Below are 19,227 nucleotides of genomic sequence, written 5' to 3'. Positions count from 1 at the left end.
TTTTTTAAAAGACTTATCTATTTTTAGAGAGAGGGAGAAAGAGGGAGAGAAACATCAGTGTGTGGTTGCCTGTCGCACGCCCCCTACGAGGGACCCTACATGGACGCAGAGTCCATGAAGACAGTATATCTCTTGGAACATTTAGGTGCTTTTTTATTTTTTAAAATTTTTTATTGAATTCATTGGGGTGACATTGGTTAAAAAAATTATGTAGGTTCCAAATGTACAGTTCTATTGTACATCATCCGTATATTATATTCTGTGCTCACCACCCAAAGTCCAGTCTCCTTTGGCCACCATTTATCCCCCTTTGCCCTTTCCCACCGCCCCCCCCACTCCCCCACCCCCCGCCTCCCTCTGGCAATCACCGTACTGTTGTCTGGGCCTGTGAGCATGAAGGAAAAGAAACTCGTTGATTTATTTTATTAATATTTTATAGTTTCAGCATATGGATCTTATACACGCTGTTAAATTTATATGTATTCCTTGTTTTTAGTGCTATTATAACTTACTCTGATTTTTTTATTTTGTGTTCTGGTTGTTTGTTGCCAGCACGTGGAAAGAAATATGATTGTTTTTGTACATTAATGTCACATTCTGCACCCTTGCTAATAAACCCATTAGTTTAGAAGCTTTTTGTAGATTCCTTGGGATTTTGTCTGTCACCTGCAGACAGAGATGGTTTTCTTTCTTCCTTTCTAATCTGTATGCTCGTTTCTTTTCCTGCCTAATTGCACTGGCTAGGACCTCTGGTCTGAAGTTAAGTAAGTGATGAGAGTGGGCATCACTGCCTTGTTCTTCCTTTCCTTTTTTTTTTAATTAATTAATTATTTTTAGAGAGAGGGGAAGGGAAGGAGAAAGAGGGAGAGAAACATCACTGTGTGGTTGCCTCTTGTGCGTCCCCTCCTGGGGGCCCAACCTGGCCTTCATCCCAGGCACGTGACCTGACTGAGAACCAAACCAGCAACCCTTTGGTCCGCGGGCCGGTGCTCAGTCCGCTGAGCCACACCAGCCAGGGCTTCCTTGTTCTTAATCTTAGGAGAAAACATTCAATGTTTTACACTTATGATGCTAGTTCTAGATCTTTTATAGATGCTTTTCATCGAGGGTAAATAGTATGTGAGATAAGAACCTATTTTTGAAGTGTGGAGCTCTAACGCCTTCAGAACCTCAGAAAGTAATAACTTCACACAGAAAAGAACTGTTGCTGCTTTTCTGTGTCGTCACACGTGTGCCGTCGAGTTGGGCAAAATGCGCAACTGCCCGGTGAGAGAGCCCAGGGGCCAGTAAGTAGGTGGCACTGCAGACTCCGTCCGCGGATTCCGCACCGTGGGTCGGCTGGGCCTGCCGTAAGAGGGGCTGGGCCGCTTTCCCCCGTCACTGACACGGAACCAAGAAGGTCAGCTTGGGGGACGACTGAGCTGGGGCTCATCTGTCTCACCTTCAAGACTCAGCTGACGACTGTGTTCTGTCCCCCAGTAAGACTGTCTGATAGCCGATGAGCCACGTAAACCTCGCCGTCCCTGGTTGGAAAAGCCGTGCCGCTGCCTCCCTTTGCCGTCGAGTATTTCAGAAGAATGGTCTGCTCTTCCCACCTCCCACCCTCCTGAAGGACCTGTTCAGTCCGATGTCTGTCGTGCACCCCTTTTGTCGAAGCTGTTCTCCTGAAGGTCATCCATGACCACCAAAACCCAGTGATTTTTGTTCTTCCATCCAGTTGTGCTTTTCATGGCTTTGGGTCTGTTAACTACTCCCTTACCTGTTACCACCTATTAAACATACTTCTTCTAATGATAAAACGGTAGAAAAGTTAAAAATATAAACAAGCTATAATGAAAAAATATAGCCCATAACCTTATATTAACTTGTAAGGGAGGGAGTCAGGATATGTCTTTTCAGACTTTTTTCCAATTCATAGTTTTTTAAGTTAAAAAAGTGGAATCGTTCTGTGTTTTTCTTTTTTTAGAACGATGGTGTCTAACAGTTTTCACTCTCCCCGTGGCGGTGGCGGCGGCAGCACCGTGTCCGCTCCATCTCTGCACGTGTGTTAGTGCCGTGCGCCCCACGCCGTCAGCTCGGGGGCTGCCTGGTGCTCGCTGCATTGCGTGGCTAGACCACCATGCATTCAGCCAGGCTCCTAATTTTAGGAATTAGGCTCGTTCCAAATTTTTGTTAAAATTGCAAAAAAAAAAAAAAAGCATTCCTAATTATTTTCTTAGGTTAATTTCTCACCTGTTAATTGCTGAATCAAAGAACAAAAACTTAAGATTTTACAGTATTTCTTGAAACCCTTTCAAGTCCACTGACTTCCCAGACACGGGGCCACCCTGTCCGTGTGTGCCCCATCCAAGCCCAAGCACTGACGGTGCTGAGCTGCTCAGCCCTCGTCCTGCCTCCCCTCCACCTCCACATGATGGGCCATAGGGAAGGAGCACTGTTTCGTGTGCCTTTAGTTCTCAGAACCCAGCGTGGTGTCTGGGACGTGGTGGGTGCATGGAGATGAAAGCACGGAGCACTTCCTGAGAGCTGGGGCACAGGGAGCTGAAGAGGGGTGTTCAGCACCGTTACTGTCTCACACATGAGGAAGCTCAGACTTAAAGAAGTCAGTGTTTTGTCCAGAAGTAGACAGCTGGCTATATAGCAGGAAGTGTGCCTGTTGAATGAATGAATAACAAGGTGTCACTTCAGGACTATCGGTTCCAGAAATAAAAGCAACTACTCAAACCTGAACATGACATAGTTGAAGACCTTACCGTTCCATTTGACTGAAGGCCACTGGTTTTGTGTGCATGGGTCTTCTGCATCCCCTGTTTTGGATTTCTCAGCTTCTCCTGACTTTTTCTTTCATCAGCACTGCGGAGGGTGATGAAGGAACTCTCTCATACCCTTCCAGTACCAGCTTCTTTGCCCAATACAGAAGCTCTAACACGAACAGGCAGCAGAACCACCTGGAGGCTTGTTGGAACACAGATTGCTGCCACCCCCACCCCCGAGATTGTGTGACTGTCCCCATCCTGGCCATGTAGCAGACTCTCCTGTTTTCTGCCAATGGGATTCCAGAAAACATAGCTGCCCTCAATGAATCTCCCAATTCAATTATCTTTTTATTAGTTCATTTCCTTAGGACCTGTTGGCCCTGTGTGGAGTGAGAAAATGCTTCTCTTATAGTTCATTATTAAGTGCATCCATGCCATTTTTTGCCCATATGGTACATGTATATAGTAATACTACAGTGCCACATTTTCTAGGCTAACGAAGGGTTTGATTTCCCACCTCAGAGTAACCCAGTGAAGCCCAGTGGAGAAGTGGCCGAGCACTGCTGGGAGCCCTGCAGACCAAGTGGGGCAGTAGTAACACGTGCAGCATTTCCCCTCGCCGTCTAGGGATCCCGTAACAAATGCAGGTGCCCCAGTGACCACCCAGGGGCTTTAGGGCCTATGGGGACAAACAGTGGAGCCTTTTATCCTGAAGGAGACTCTGAAGGAAACACCTCCCCCTCCACCCAGCCTAATGGCAGTCAGAACAAGGACCAGCCCCCAGCTTCGTTCCTGTGTCACTGGCTGAATAGAGGGTAAAGTTCTAACCACATGTTTCTTATACATACAAATTCTTCTGAATGAGCATGTTCTGAGAGAGAAAAACCTTTGACAAAGGTCTCTTTTGGATCCATAATACTTTTCTCTCCAGGAAGTCCTTATGTTTTGCCCTAAACTGGGAAAAAAGTATCTGAGAATTGTAAGTTCCAACTCTTTGCAGCCATTGGAGCAGGAGGTCTCCCTGGCGGGGAGAGGCGGGGTGGTTTCTCGGGGCTGTGGAGGAGGTCCTGCCTTCCCTGGCATTGACTCGGTGCAAGGACGAAACAGGAAGCGGTTCCTCACCACCCTCCCCTGTCATCACAGGGTCAGCCCCGGCCATTAAAGTCTCTGCTTCCCTCTAGGTGGAGGCCGAGCTGATTGACAAGCTGGACAGCATGGTGTCGGAAGGGAAAGGTGACGAGAGCTACAGGGAGCTCTTCGGCCTGCTGTAAGCTGCTTCAGCCCCAGGCACCCCACGCTGGGGGAGGGGGTGGAGTGGGCTAACGAAGGGTAGGGGTGCGACCCGTGCTGGGCAGGCCTTAGAGGGGCGTTTCGGGAGAGACCTGGGTCGTTCCTAGGAGTAGCAGTGAGCACCTCCTGTCAGTGCAGAAAGTGGCGTCACGACGGCCAGCTCTCTCAGAGATAGCCACGTTGACAGGCCATCACTCCGAGCTCCTGCCTTTGCCGCTAGGAGAAGGGTCATTACAGGTCTTCCCAGCATGCACTGAATGCAGCTGGGCAGGTCGCTCGTGGGGGCTCAGTGAGGGCTCAGGGCTGGAAGGGGGTGAACCCCTGCTTTGTCAGATTGTTCAATCGGCTTGAAAAATAGTAATGTGGATTTCGTGACCTGAACAAGCCATACCCCCTCTCCGGGCCAGTGTCCCCGCTTGTGAAACAGGGTGGTTGTGCTGAATGACGCCAGGGGCCTCCCGGGTCCACCGTGCGAGGCTCTGTCTTGAGGTCGCGAGGGCAAGAGACCGTGCAGGATTGGTCACGGGGCTAGTTCCAAAGGGAGGGGTTCGGGGGAGCTGGGGTCCTCCCAGACAGACAGTGCTGTTGGGTGTTTTATCTTTCTGAGAAACAAAACCTTAAGACGTTTCCCTCTCTAGACTCACCTCCCGTATCACTCCTTTCCAGCTTTGAGATGTTGTTTTAGTGCCACATTGAAGACAAACCCGTGACACACTTTTCCAGTAATAATACTGTACATTTGCCTAGAACTTTGCACAGTACAGAAGGTGTTGACATTTCCTGCTTTATCCTCAAAACACACCTGTGAGGCAGGCAGGGCAGATGCCGTCCTGACGAATGGAGCTGATGCGGCGGCTCGGGGCAGTGTGAGAAGCAGCTGGGGGTGGGCTGGCGGAAGGGGAGGAGGTGCAGATCTCCGGGTTTCAGAGGGAGAGACCTGTCTACCGTGCCCACTTGGTTCCCTGACGAGTCCACAATAAGATGTAAATTTATTTGAAATTCAAGTGATTATATTTTGTGAAAATGAACCCATCTTTTAGTACTTCTCTTCTACCTGAAGCTGTTTCTAATTGTGGGAGTCAGGCAGAGAAACCTCTCCCTAAGCCACTAACAGATGACTTGACTGCAGAAGGAGAAGCACAAAATAACTTGTGATTACTAATTACCTGACCAAGTAGTGTTTCACAGACCCCTCTAAAGCGGTGTCTCAGAACCGGCATGGGGCAGCATCTCCCAGTCTGTGTTTCGGAGAAGACTGTGGGCGTGCTGGAAAAAGGAATGAGTGGATCGCGCGCTGATCCGTTTAGAAAAGATTCAACTGAACAACATTGAACAGGTCTCTGTGACAGTAGGATTTCTCAGCCTTCGCTGTGCAGAGGCATGTGAAACGTCCCTCGAAGGAGGGCGTTGTGGTCCGCAGGTCCCTGTAGGACACCGCTTGGGGAACGCTGACACCGTGGCTTTTCCCATGTGGATCAGGGGCCAAAGCCGATGGTCCCGCCTTCTCTTCTAGTGACATGAGTCACATGGGAAACCCTCGCTTTCCCAGAAGCCTCAGCTTGGTGCAGGGTCGACAGTCATTGTCGTAGCGGCATTGACAGCTGCTAGGTTATGGATGTGAGTCCCCAGTGGTGTGACCCTAGCTGGGCCTGCCAACCCAAGTGACCTTTCAGGACCTTAGGAGCTAGGGACAGCCTGGGAAGGAGTGGAGAGAAACCTGTGGGAAGGCAGAGGACCTCAGGAGCCAGGCTCTATGGAGAAGCCAGAGGCTGCCCCGAGGCCGCAGGAGTGCGAGCTGGAGCTGGCGAGTGAGAAGAGGACCTGGGCGTTTAGCTCTGGGCTCCAGCACATTTTGCACGGGAGCACCCCCTGGTGGAAGAAATAGCCAGTGCAGCTCCGGGGGGCCTCACGCGGGGCCCTGCAGGTGGGAATCGCGACAGGCGGGAGTCTTCCCTCGTTGCCCTTGTTCTGCTGAGGGCGACTCTCGGCAGTGATAGAGGTGGTCAGCCAGTGGGCGAAGCCAGACCCAACCAGCACTCGGCGGACCCTTAACTCAGCTGCGTCTTCAGAACAGATCTCACTTCAGAACAGAACTGAAAGGGGCTGTGGCTTTGAAACCCTTCCCTGAGTTCAGTGGTGTTCTTAGGCTCTTGTACGGGAAAATGGGAGAGATGTTCCTTTGTTGTTGCCAGTCCAGTAATTGCCTTGTTGTTGCTTTCTGCTGCGCGGAGTAGAACCCAGCTGTTTGGGCCCTACCCCAGGTAAGACTGCAGTGTGGTAAGTCTGCCGTCTCCAGATTCGTCGCAGGCCCCACGGGCTCTCGGGTCTCTCTCTTGTGCCCGGAGGACACTCGCGAATTGTGTGTCACGTTTGTGTCCCTCACTCTCCCACAAACAGCCTCCTGGAGAAGGTTGAACAGGAGACGTGGCGCGAGACCGGCATTTCCTTTGTGACCTCAGTCACCCGCCTCATGGAACGCCTCCTGGACTACAGGTATCTTCTCAGGCACCCACCCGGTCCCCTCTCGGGTCAGAACACTCCTTCCAGCAAGGACACCCTTGAACCCTCAAACGGAGGCCGTGTGCCCTTGGAGGGGCGGGCTGTTCTGGCCTTGGGTACCATCACCAGTTCCTCGGAATCTACTGATGGCCGGGGCTGGGGGCTGAGGAAGAGAGGGAAGGGGAAGCAGGGAGGGTGAGAGACTTAATTCCCGGGATGCCTCCTGATGCGTGGGTGCACATTGCCAGGGGACATCCCGGGACATGCAGCCACCTGGCTTTCTGTTCAGAGGAAGGGACACAGCAGGGAGGGGAGGAAAGCTGTCTCCAGTCTCTGGAGCAAGGCAGAGAATAACTGTAGGTCCTCAGCATAGCCCTTCCTCAGGCCATCTGGCACACGGGCAGGGAAAAGTGTTGCCTTGTACAGAAGTGCAACCCAGAAGGACTTTCAGTTGGCCTTTCCGTTGTCTAGGGAGCTCGTCTTTCCGTGCCTGCACTCGTTGCCTGAGGTCTGTTTGTTTCTGTCCTGTGGTCCTGGCCGTGGGCAGATTGAAGGAAGCAGGCTGTGAGTGAGCTCAGAGACCTTTACACTCCTTTCGGCCTGAGAGTTCCTGTGAAATTAGTTTTTTCATGAAAGCCTGCTTTCTCGGTCATTCCCTGGCTTTTGAATTAGTCCGCGAGTGACCGTGAAACCGCCACTAGAGCCTTAGTTATCCTCTCGGGAGGGTTCAGGTGTGGTGGCGGCTGAGGGTGGCCTTTGGGACCTAGAGGGAGGTGATGAGGAAGGAGGGAGGTGATACGGAAGGAGGGGGATGAAAGAGGAAGCCCGGCCCCGGGCCCCGAGCAAGAGTCGTCTCCTCTGTGCTGCGGGACGGGAACTGCCGAGGGGCAGCAGGTCCGACCCACGGGTCAGGAAATGGGAGCGAGGGTAGGCCGCCACCGGTCGCTGCCGAATAGGAGGCGTCGCCGCGCCAGACTCCTGCTCTGCGGCAGCCTCGGGTGGCCAGAGCACTGGCCTGGGTGTGGAAAGGGAATTCGTGAGAAAAGCGCTCGCACCTCGAGCTTCTCCGCTTCCTGTAGCACAGTTGTGCTTGCGTGAGCTTCGGGCCATTGTTCCTGGGCCCTCTGAGGTCACAGTGGCCTTCCGGGAGTCCCTCGTAGAACAGAGGGCTGACTCGTTCTCGCCGTGGCCCTGGCCTTTCCTGCACCTGCCGTCACCCGGGGAGGACGTGTGGGCAAACGCTTGCTCTCTTCCTAACTGCGACACTTAATAAAGGGCGGCCTTCTTCGCTGTGGCCTGTCAGAGAGAACAGCCACGAATTTCTCAGGCTCCAGGGCCTGGTTCTAGCTGCTTGATTTCTCTGCCTGCCTCGCACAGATAACTCAAATTCATGGCCAGAACCGAGTTTGTTCTCCTCCATTTCTTGTCTCGGTGACGGTACCTACAACAAAAAGTTCACACTCTTGCGTGACATTGAAGGCTCTTCATAGACTGGCCTTTGCCCACCTCCCTGGCCCTGTGTCCCACCAGTCCCCAATACCCAGGCCCTGCACCCCAGCCTCCCAGGGTCATTCCTTGTGAGCATAAAAGGGGGCACCATGATGCTGGTGCTGGCTCCCAGTTATGGAAAATATGCCACGTACTCTGTGCTTTACACACATCACCAATATCATAAGCAGCCCTGAAGGGCGGTCCTTTTTACCAGCGAAGAAACACTATTGGCGGGGAGTGCCATCGCCAGGATTTGAACGCGGACCTGTCTGACTCCAGAGCCGTGCCCTGGCTCCTCATCCGTGTTGTTCCCACGCACATGTGTGTCCTTCTGAGAGTCGGCTTTCCAGCCGCCCCCATCGAGGGGGCTCTCCCAGCCAGGAGCTCGGCTGGTAGTCTCCACACACCTCTTTCAGAGCATGGGTCACCTTGGATGATGACCGTTTGTCACCTTTCTGACTCATCCAACAGAAGAGGGCCAGCTCCTCGAGGACAGGACCCTTGTCCTTACTTCCCTGGTCCCCTGCACAGAGCCGGGACAGTCCCCGGCAGGTGTATAGTACACGTTGATTGGTTGGGTGAACTTGTGGGAAGGTTATGCAGGGACCAAGGAAGTCTTTTCTACCCGAGTGCAGTGTAGTTCAGCAAGAAGTTAATAAGAAAATAGCCGTTGAAAGCTAATATATATGTATACGTGTATGTGTGTGTACATCTGTGTATATGTATGTACACACACACACACACACACACACTGTTTATACAAGTAATCAACACGTTGCCCTCCAGGATAACTCGAACCTATAGCATGAAACTCAGTTTCATATCGGCATGGACCGTAGGTACTTAGAGAAGCGCCTCTTTAGCTCTTGTGCTGATGTGTTCACTTCTGCATGAATCCCAGACACTTTGTGTCGGACGCAGAAGCGCTCATTGGTCGCAACCGCATCTCCAGGCTAGAGAGCAAAGCCCCAGGAAGGTGTTCTTAGTGCCCCGGAGCAGACAGGGCCGGAGCTGGGGTTGCCGGGCCCTCGGGGTTCTTTGGGAATCTCCCCCCGGAAGAGGCAGCTGGAGGTCGTGGCGCCCTCCTTTCCCAGGCCCCTCCTGTCACACCGAGGGCTGCCCAGCCGCTGGTCTAGGCGCAGCCAGCCAGATGCTTCAGAAGCCGCTTTTAGAAGGGTCTTCCCTGCTCGTCCAGGGGGAAGCGTCAGGGAAAGCAGCTCCAGTTGGAGAACAGCCCCGTCCCGCCTTGGGTCACACCGATGCCTCGGTGACACTGCAGTTCTGCGTTGCCCCAGAGGCACGGCTGCATGCCCTGGGGCCGCTTCTCACCTGCACTCTCCCTTCCAGGGACTGCATGAAAGGGGAGGAAACGGAGAATAAGAAGATCGGCTGCACAGTTAACCTGATGGTGAGGGACACGGGCCCTTCCTCCCGCTGCCCGGTAGAGTGGGTTCTGTCCTGCCCTGCAGTCGGCTTGGCCGCCCCGCAGAACCCCGCTGTGAGCCTGGCAGTTTGAGTCGGGACATCGGCCCCACGGCTGACGTCTGGGAGACCTGCCGCTCTCCAGTCCCGTTTCCACTTGGGAACGGCATGAAATGGACGTCTCTTTGGCCGGAGCTCCAGCCTGGCCTGTTGGCAAGGTCCCACCATCCCTGACACGCCCTGACTCCTAGCTTGCCCTGGTCCCCAGGCCGCACTGGCGCTCCTCCTCTTCCTCAGTGCGCAGGGCGCCTGCAGATCCGCCAGTGGCTCCGCCCTGCGCAGGCGTGCCTTCTGCTGGGTCCTTCCCCTTTCTGGGGTGGGCTGCCTCCACAGCCCGCCCAGCACGGGAGGGCCAGGGCCAGCTGCCTGGATCTCCGGTGTGGCCTCCACCACAGGGGGCAGCCTCTCCCATCTTTGTGCGTATTTCCTTCTCTCTTACAGAACTTCTACAAGTCAGAGATTAACAAAGAAGAGATGTATATTCGCTACATCCACAAGCTTTGTGACATGCACTTGCAGGCCGAGAACTACACAGGTGAGTGGGAGAGGGAAGCCGTGCGCCCTGGAGAGGACGGGCTCGGCGGGCACGCAGAGCTGGCAGAGGAGGGCTCTGGACTGGCGTCGGCCAGACCTTAGCACGGTGCTGGGCCTTGCTGCCCCTCGCCTCCCTCCGCTCCCTCCGCTCCCTTCGTGACAGGTGGCGGAGAAAGCAGGAGAACCTCCCCTTATGCCCCGTGCCTCGTCCTCTGCGGCCTGCGGCTGCTGTTCCGTTCTCCCTGCCCCTTCTTCTCCCTCCCTCGGGCCTCCTGGGAGGCCTCCAGGTTCTGGTGTGCCAGGCTCGGAGCACCCCAGGCTCACCGTCTCCCCTCACGCACAGCGCCTCCCTCAGTCCACCGCCGGGCTTCAGGAACGCGAACCCACCCAGGCCTGCCTGGCAGTCTGGCCCCTTCCCCTCCAGCGACACAGCAGCCCCCGTGGCTCTCCCAGAGGAGAGTACGGAGAGCGCTCTCTGGCGGCCCTTCCACAGTGTAATTTATGACCAAGGCCTCCCCGGACAGAATACACTCAAAAGCATGTCAGCGTGCCTGTCACGCGGGAATCGGGTCCTGCCTGATCGCCTTGGCCGTAGTCCCCCGGATACTCACCTTCTCGCTGTGGTGACCAGCCGCCCCATCTTCACCCTCGGACCGACCGCAGGACTTAAATATGTGTGCCAGATCGGGAAGTTCAAGCTATTACCCACAGACATTGCTAGAATTAGGTGGATTTGTTGAAACACAGAATTTTTTTTCCTTATCTCTAGCTGTCAGAGCGCTTGGCACAGATGCCACTTTTTCTGACAACAGAGCTTGACAAGAATTGAAGGATGGCTGGGCTGACCCTGCCATGCCCTGCGTCCACTTCTACCCATGCTTCCAGGAGCTCCCAAAGAAGGCAGTGGGGTGACGGACTGCTAAATTCCGCGCCTCGGTAGCAGCATGTACTAAACTGGAGGACAGGGCCGTGACCGAGAGGCTGGGTCACAGATGTGGACAGAGAAGGGGTGGAGGCCGGCTCTGGTGGCCTCAGGAGTGACATCTGAAAAGAGTGTATTGTTTCCTGAGCTCCAGAGGCAGGCCTTGAGTGCCTCAGAGGCTTGCCACCCCCCCACCCCCGAGACAGGGCTGCTTCCCACACCCAGTGAGGAGGCGTGTGCGTCCCTGGGCAGGAGGGTCCAGCGGCCAGAGAACAGGCAAGAGAGGCGAGGCTGAGGAGCGGCGGGGAGCCTCTGCAAGCCAGTGGGCTGAGCTAAAACTGGAAGTGGGTCACAAAACAGTTAGAAATGAGGTGCTTCCTAGGCCTGGGGAACAGACCTGAGTAGGGCCTTGAAGTCCACGCAGATACTAGAACTAATGAACTTTCCAAGAGGAGATGAGCCGCTAAACATGAGCAAATAGAACAGGAAGGTGCAGACAACGAGGTGAGGACCCTGAGCAGCAGCTGGAATTCAGTGTGACTCACTCCTTGGAACTCAGGGAGCCGTGGAGTTCAGCTGCTGTGTTATATAACCCTCCAGCCATTCCGCTGGTGGGGTGAGGTGTTGCGGGGCGTCTTCCCTGGGTCTGGCATCGACTTCAGGTTCCTCCAGGAATGGAGCTTCTGGCCCCAGGTCCACCCACAGCCCCATCCACCCGTCCTCTCTCTGGTCCTTGCAGAATCAGTAGAGATGAGGAGAGAGGGTCATTCCCAGGGCTGTGCTGGATTAGCAGGTGAAGGTGAAGACCATGAGGCTGGCTTAGGGGGAGCAGAGAGAACCCTTGGTCAGTGCTCACTCCTCAGAGCCAGTTCTGATAAGCCTGAAAAGGAAGTTCTAGTCACCCGAGCAAAGAAGCTCCCAGGAGCTCTCTCCGACACGGCCGTGTCTGCCAGAACAAGGCAGCACGTGCAGGGGAGCTCGGGCAGCTGGGCCGTGCATTATCCGGAGCCCAGGACCAGCAACCGGGCTGTGGGGAGAAGGCGTCTACCAGGATATGTGGCTCCTTGGTGCTGTTGTCACGGGTTGTGGGCTGGCTGGGCAGCCCCTCTGTGTCACCTTGGGTGCCCAGTGTCCCTGAGCTGGGCTGCACACGCCGGCCCCGGCGCGCTGCGCAGTCTGGACCCCCACGCCGCCTGTCCCCGCAGAGGCGGCCTTCACCCTGCTGCTCTACTGCGAGCTGCTGCGCTGGGAGGAGCGGCCTCTGCGGGAATTCCTCCACTACCCGCCCCAGACGGAGTGGCAGCGGAGAGAGGGTCTGTGCCGCAAGATCATCCACTACTTCAACAAAGGCAAGGTAGGGCCACCGGGCCGGCCTCCCGGCCCCCAGCTTCTGCCGCCCCGGGCCCGGCGCGGCGCCGTGCGGGTGGCAGGCGGGCGGTGCCCGGGTGTGTGCACCAGACCTGGAGGCGGCGCGATGTTCTCTGGGGGCGGGGGAGAAAGGGCCGGTCCTGTCACTTGGAAGTCGGCTCCAGATTGGGGGTGTACGAGACAGCTCCACACGCCAGCCTGCCCATCTGTAGGCGCCCACGCTCCCGCAGCCGGGCTCCTGGGCCCCCTTCTGTTTGCTGGGTGTGGCTCCCTGACCTGCGGGGAAGACGAGCTATGAAAGTGAGTGGCTTTGAACCCTAGCCTGAGGAGCCCCGTGCTGCCCCTCGCTGGTGCCTGCTCTCGTCTGGCGTTCCTCTTCCTCTTCCTCGCGGCCCAGCCTGGGCTGCTGCTCTCTCTCCCTGGGTCACCCTCCACCAGGCCCCGGGCAGTGGGGCTGGCGGGCGTCCTCCGCATTGGCTCAGCCCTCCTTGGGGATCCCCGGCCGTGGTGCTCCCGCCTCTGGCAGAGCTCCTGGTGGGCCCTCTGCACCGCACCCCCCCTTGCCCACCACCTTTGCTTGTGGCCCATGCACTGGAAGGGCTGGGCATGTAACTTATCGAAGGTGTTCTTTCATTACTCAGCTTTGAGCTTGTTTTGAAGGCTGAAATAGGATCATTCAGGGAAGTATGGTAGCTGAGCCCCTAACTTAAATGGAAACTGATTTTTTCAAATGAGTTTTTTGTTATAAAAAAGGAAAGATTTAAGCCAAGGGTGTCCAACCTTTTGGTTTCTCTGCGCCACACTGGAAGAATTGTCTTGGGCCACACATTAAATACATCGTGACACGTAATCACACACACACAAAACCTCGCAATGTTTTAAATAAGTTTACAGTTTTGTGTCGGGCCACATTCACAGCCATCCTGGGCTGCGCGTGGCCCATGGGCTGCAGGTTGGACACCCCTGATTAGACCTTAATGAATTTTGCCCATATGTCAGTTTTTACGTAACATAGGAGACTTCTGTGTCTGTCAGAAACACTCACCCCTGCGAGGGATGCACCGGTGAGCAAGAACCTTCCCGAAACCTCGGGAGCTCTCATGTAACCCGGCCGGGAAAGGCGGTCGTGCTCAGTTCTCAGGTACAACACCTGACCGATGCACTGTCTGGGCCCAGAGCCTCCCCCTCGCTGGCCCAGGGCTGGACATAGGGCTCCCCGCCAGCGTACTTCAGGCCTGTGTTCCTGGCACGTGGCCCACCTAAAGCTGCCACTTGCCCGCTGGCCGGGCACGCCTTCCCAGCTTGGAGGAGATGGAATAAGCATGGTGCGCGTGGGCACGAGCGCTTTCAGTATATTAGTTCTCTCTCCTTTCCCTGGGCAGACAGTGGGCAGCACAGAGTTATCCTAATCAACTGAGCCTGCAGTGGGGCACGTGAGCATGAAGGGTCCCCTCCCCTCCCCACACTAAGCAGTGTTTAGAAAAGCAGATTAAAGCTTAGTGTGGACGAGGGAATGACATGCAGAAGCTGCCTGGGGACTGGCCGAGCAGGAGGGCAGAAGGGCCAGAGGCTCCACAGGCCGCCTTCCCGGGAACCTCTGCTGCTCGCCTCCTGCCCGTGCTGTGAACTGCGGGGGGCGGGTTCTCTGCCAAGCACAGAGCCCACCCGGAGCCCTTGCGTGAGCTCGTCCCCAAAGGGGTACTTATCGGGTTTCACTCCTTTGGGCTCATACGGATGGGCCGGCTCAGACTCTGTTTCTGTGCCTCGGGACGTGGTGGAGCCAGTGCTTAGGGCTAACCCGTGTTTGGGAAGTGTGCAGGGTTCTTTGGGTTTTTTGAAATAGTTCCAGAAAAGCAAAACCTGGCTGTTACAGGAAAACTAACGACATCCTGGAGCCTCTGGGGTTTGTCTCCTTTCCCAGTTTGGCTACAGTGATCCCAAGTCAGTGAGACGTTTCTGCTGTCCCCAGGGGTGGCGGGGGAGGGGGGGTTGGGGGGGGTAGCAAGGATGCGGAAAAGCACACACTGGCCAGAGCTGGTAGAAGTGATTGAATCTCAGACACTGGTAGGGAGTTGTAGAGCTGCTCTGCCTCTGTCAGGAGGAAGGAAGCCGCGAGACAAGACTAGATGCCGATGCAGCATGTCCCCCACCTGCATTTAGAGGCAGCCCTCAGAGCCCCCAGACCTCCCAGTTTTCTGGCACAAGCTCTCGGGGCTGGCAGATCGTCTTAAAAACCTCGGTCCTGGCTTGCTCGAGAGGTAACTGGGGGTGGGGGAGGGCTTGGAGCAGCAGGGTTTCAAACTGGGGCAGAGGTGCGGGCAAGGTAGATACCAACCCCGTTGTCCCACAGGGGAGAAGACCTGCTTTACTGGGGGCTGCCACCGGCAGGCAGAGCTCTTTAGCCCCGTGTGGGTCCCTCGTCCCCTAAATGAGCAGTCCCCCCTGGGCGGTCTTGGTGGGCGCCGGAACTCTGCGCACAGCTCAGCTGCGTGGCCCACTGCCTGCCAGGCCGGCCCCGTGGTGGGCCGTTGGCTGACCTGCCGGGGCAGCGCCTGGGGCCGGGGAGGGGCCCGTGTGTGCCCCGGGAGCTGAGGGGTGTGGGATGGGAGCTTTCTAGCCCCCTGAGGCAGTCCTTGTACTGGCGGGGGGAGTCAGGGTCTGTTGAAAATTCCCTCTTTTTCCCATCTTTTTAATTGGTCCTGCAGTTTCAAGCCATATGGCATTAATCACTTCAAAGGATAGAAATAATACGCTCTGTCTGAGAAACAGACCCAAATGAAATACTGGTGTCCTTCTCCCTGATGTTGTTTCAAATTGTATTTTTTTAAAAAAAATAGTCTTTATTGTTTAAACATTCACACTGAAATATTTATGGGTGAAATTACACGAGATTTGCTTCAGAAACTAGAGGGAGGAGTCCGTCGGTCAGTGGGCGGGGCACGAACGACACGACACAGGCCACCAGTTGTTCGTTGTTGAAGCCGAGTGGGGGGTACCTAGGGGTTCGTTCTTCTGTTCCGTTTTCCCATGTTTAAAATTCCCTATGATGTAAAAAATGTAACTAGTGTTTAGATGTTGAGGAGAAGAAGCTAGCTGAACTACCAAGAAAACCAGCGGTTCCCAACCTCACCAACAGAGACAATCTAACCGATATTAAAAAGGAGAAACGGACCATCTCGCCCCGCGCGGAAGGCCACGGCAGCCCTCCTCCGGCACCTGTTCGATGGGCCTGTCACCGTAGCAGGCGCCACCCCACAGAAGCAGCCTGGGGCCTGTCTAGGCGAGGGTTAGCTGAAGCCTACTCTAAGATTTAAAGCCTATTTTTAATCTTTCTGTAAAGGAAGTTGTCAGGTTTCTAGTCTTAAATCACCTTAATTTAAAAGTCGTCGTTTCCTTTATTAACTCGGTAGATAAATGTTGAGGACCTGCCCCTGCCCACTGCAGTTCCAGGCCCCGAGGATAAAGTATGCAAACAGAGTGCCTGCCCTCATGCAGTTTACCATCTAGCTGAGACTAATACAGCAAAAATGTAAATCCTCTTCTTAAATAAGGTGACTTTGGAGTAGTGAGTGACGTGGCGTGCCTGTCCTTGACCAGGCGGTCAGGGAAAGGCCTTCTGCAGGGGAGGACTTCAAGGAGAAACCTGAAAGGTGCCCCGAGCTAGAAGCCAGAGCGCTTCCAGTTGTGCTCCGCAAACTGGCCTTGAGCTTACATTCTCTGTGACGTATGCACTGCAGGAGGCCTCTGGCCGTGCCCTCCGACGTGTGTGGTGTGGTCGAGGGCCCTCCCGAGATGCCCGAGGTGCTGAAACCGTGTTTCTGTTTCTGGCGCAGAGCTGGGAGTTCGGGATCCCGCTGTGCAGGGAGCTGGCGTGTCAGTATGAGAGCCTCTACGACTACCAGAGCCTCAGCTGGATTCGGGTGAGCTCTGCCTCCTCCCCCGCCCCAGCCTCCCTGGAGGTGTCGGGGCTCTCCTGGCTCCAGCGTCCGAGCGGGCGTTCACGGCAGGCCCAGCCCCTTGGTGTGCTGCTGTGGATGTGGAGGAGGAGCAGAGGCCGAGGTTTTACCTTCAAGAGCCTTGCAGTTTGGCTGGAGAACCGAAACACTTGATGAACGATGGTCTGGTCAGCCCCCAAGCCCACGGGTGCACAGGGACGAGAGAAGTAGCGCACCCTGGGCAGGATGAGGGTCCAAGGAGCGGGTGGCAGCGCAACCTCCGACGGAGGTCGTCCTGACATGGTTTTGGTCCGGGTTGCTTCACCTGAAAGCTTTGTAGGCTCTTTCCCTGCTGAGCTTGTGGTCACTTTCAAGCATCTCATTCTTACTCCCTTCTCTGAAGCAAAATATTTAGAAATTAAGTGAAATGCCCCATGGACTTGGAAGGTGTCCACCAAATTTTTCCTGGTTGCTGGTGCTGGGTTTTGAGTTACAATAGCTGCTGAGTTCACTGGCAAGGAGAGGTCCACAGCCTCAGCTCACCCTCCCGCAGCCTCTGTAGCACGGCTGGCTCAGTCGGGGTCGGGCGTATATGATAGACGTGGTTCTCGAGCAGTAGCCTCTCGACTGGTCTTTAAAGCCCTCTCCTTCCTGGCAGGCTGCGTTGCTTGAACACACTGGAGCTGTCTTCACAGTCAGAGTCCATTGAATTTTTCTGAATGTAAAGTGAGGTCAGCCAAGACTAAAAAACTTGCCAACCGTGGAAATGCCAGACATCGTGGATAGTATAGTCCAACTTTTAAAGTTTAAAATCTCCTACATTGGAACCCGCACCAGTGATGCTGGCAAAGGAGCCTTCCTCTCTCTATTGGCCTCTTCCGTCAGGCGATAGGTGAATGAAAGCAACACAGTCGGACTGACGGAAGATGGCGCTGAAAATTAATGTTAGCTCCCTATAAGCTGCATTAGCCTGGGGTCAGTTGGTGTAGTACCAGTCAAGACCAGAAATACCCAGAGCGGGGCGGGGGCGGTAACTACACACGTTAAACCTTTGCCTCTCGAAGTGCAAGACGCCTGGATCTGCACGCAGCTGGGCCTGCCCGCTGGGAAAGACACGCAGGGCAGCCTCTCGGGGCTGCGGGGGCAGGCCTGTCCCCGCCCCCTGCAGGTACCGATGAGACAGGACGGGCCTCCCTCTTCCACCCTGCCGCTCCCTGGGGAGAGGCTGACCCTGGCTGCGCGCTCACCTCTCGTGTAGACGGAGTTGCTGTGCTCTCTTTACAAAAGACAGTGTCTCCTTGGGCCCGGGAGGACTTGCTCTGGACTCCTAGCAGCCAAGCCAACCTGAAGGCAACTGCCTTTCTCCTTCACAGAAAATGGAAGCCAGCTACTACGACAACATCATGGAGCAGCAGCGCCTGGAGCCCGAGTTCTTTCGGGTCGGCTTCTATGGCAGGAAGTTTCCTTTCTTCCTTCGGGTGAGTCCATTCCGGTCGTCCCAACAGCTTCCATCCTGTTTCACACACCACTCCTGTATAACCTGCCCTTCCCCTCCCCCCTTTTCTCCTGTTCTACCGAATAATTCTTTTGGAGGGACTGACCAGCCAACAAAAGGCATTTGGCTTTACTTGTCTGGACTGGCTGCCTGCTTCAGGCCCTGTTTTACTCTGCTGTGCTGTTTTATAGCGACTTGAAACGTGAGGGTGGCTTTCTTACCAGATCAGCCAGGTTCTTGCAGGAAATGGCCAGGGTCTGAGACTGTCACATAAGTATGTTTAGAAACCTTCCAGCTTCTGCTTCCTAGAGTCTTCCACTGAACTATCTCAGCCGGACAGGACACCAGCCTAACCTTCACCTCAGCAATGGGCTGGCCCTTTAGGGTTCATCACTGAAGATGATGGTTCTTTGCCCTGGTTGCATGGTAGGCTTTGCAGCCAGGATCGAGAACTGTTGATGTGAGTCAGCCTGGAGGGTGGTCCCCTTTGGTCCTGGGCTGTGGAAGGGCTTTGGCTGTGCAAAGCCTTTTCTAGGCAGCCATTCCTCTGCCTGGGATGAAGACAGGCGTTTCTCCCCACCATGGCCTGGGAGGTGGGCTGGGATAGAACGGTGGAGGGAATGACTGAGCACAGAAGTCCTGACGCCAGTTGACAGTTGTGATTTTCTTACGTGTTCAGCACAATCCGGAGGCTCTGGGAGGAGTCAGCCTGGGCTGTGGGCTGCGGCCCATAGGGGTTTGCCATTCTCAGGCGACCTCAGTGCGCCTGTGCTGGTGAAAGGGCCCCAGGGGTGCAGCTGAGACCCGAGACGAGCCCCGGTTGTCCCCAGTTCCAGTATCTTACTGGAGTTCAGTGTCCACAAGTCTCAGCCAGCAGAGGGGACAGTTCATAGAATCCCTTGGATGTATTCGGGATCCTGTCTTACTGGAGAAAACACTTTAGTCAATGAGCGGTAATAAGCTTGGTATCACATCAAAGTTCAACTGGGCTTAATGTTCCTTTAAAAAGCCAGTCTGCTAGCAACAGCGCTCAGACTAACCGCATTTCAGAGGTAAGGCAGGTCAACTCGCACATTTCCCGGGCAGCCGTCACCCTAGGCAAAAAGGAAAAGCACTTTCTGTCGGAACTGGCGGTACTGCCAGGGACCGCCAGCACATGCTGTGTAATTGGAACCCCAGGCGGGCTCTGACCCCGTTCCACAGGACCACTGGAGTAGTGGGATGTGAGGGGGCGGAGGGCCTCCTTCACGTTCTGGGGGCCGGCGGCGCGGCATTTCAGAGACAGCCCCGTCAGCACAGATCATTCCACCGCGGTGGAGGTGGGGGTCGGAAGGAGAGGGAGGAGGAATTCTGCAGGCATGAGAAACCAAAGCAGCTCCAGAAAGTTCTTGACAAACTAATGACTCTGGTCCTGTAACCTATCATTTTCTCATTTCATCTTTGCAAATTATGCTT

At 55.1% G+C, this 19,227-nt stretch overlaps 1 protein-coding gene across 1 annotated transcript in view; it reads left to right on the top strand.

Moving 5' to 3' along the window:
- DOCK3 (dedicator of cytokinesis 3) overlaps window positions 1-19,227 on the top strand; it is a 268,143-nt gene that overhangs the window by 222,145 nt on the left and 26,771 nt on the right. The window contains exons 33-40 of the mRNA XM_045857241.1: window positions 3,938-4,023; window positions 6,281-6,307; window positions 6,444-6,539; window positions 9,384-9,444; window positions 9,960-10,053; window positions 12,180-12,328; window positions 16,176-16,262; window positions 17,651-17,755. Of these exons, the coding sequence (XP_045713197.1) occupies window positions 3,938-4,023; window positions 6,281-6,307; window positions 6,444-6,539; window positions 9,384-9,444; window positions 9,960-10,053; window positions 12,180-12,328; window positions 16,176-16,262; window positions 17,651-17,755 (705 nt within the window). The remainder of the gene's footprint in view (window positions 1-3,937; window positions 4,024-6,280; window positions 6,308-6,443; window positions 6,540-9,383; window positions 9,445-9,959; window positions 10,054-12,179; window positions 12,329-16,175; window positions 16,263-17,650; window positions 17,756-19,227) is intronic.

Source organism: Phyllostomus hastatus, unplaced genomic scaffold (assembly GCF_019186645.2).
Source record: "Phyllostomus hastatus isolate PE091 unplaced genomic scaffold, TTU_PhHast_1.1 phas_scaffold_129, whole genome shotgun sequence".
Lineage (NCBI taxonomy): Eukaryota > Metazoa > Chordata > Mammalia > Chiroptera > Phyllostomidae > Phyllostomus > Phyllostomus hastatus.
The sequence above is the reverse complement of the archived record's forward strand: the minus strand, read 5'-3'. Positions and strand labels throughout refer to the sequence as shown.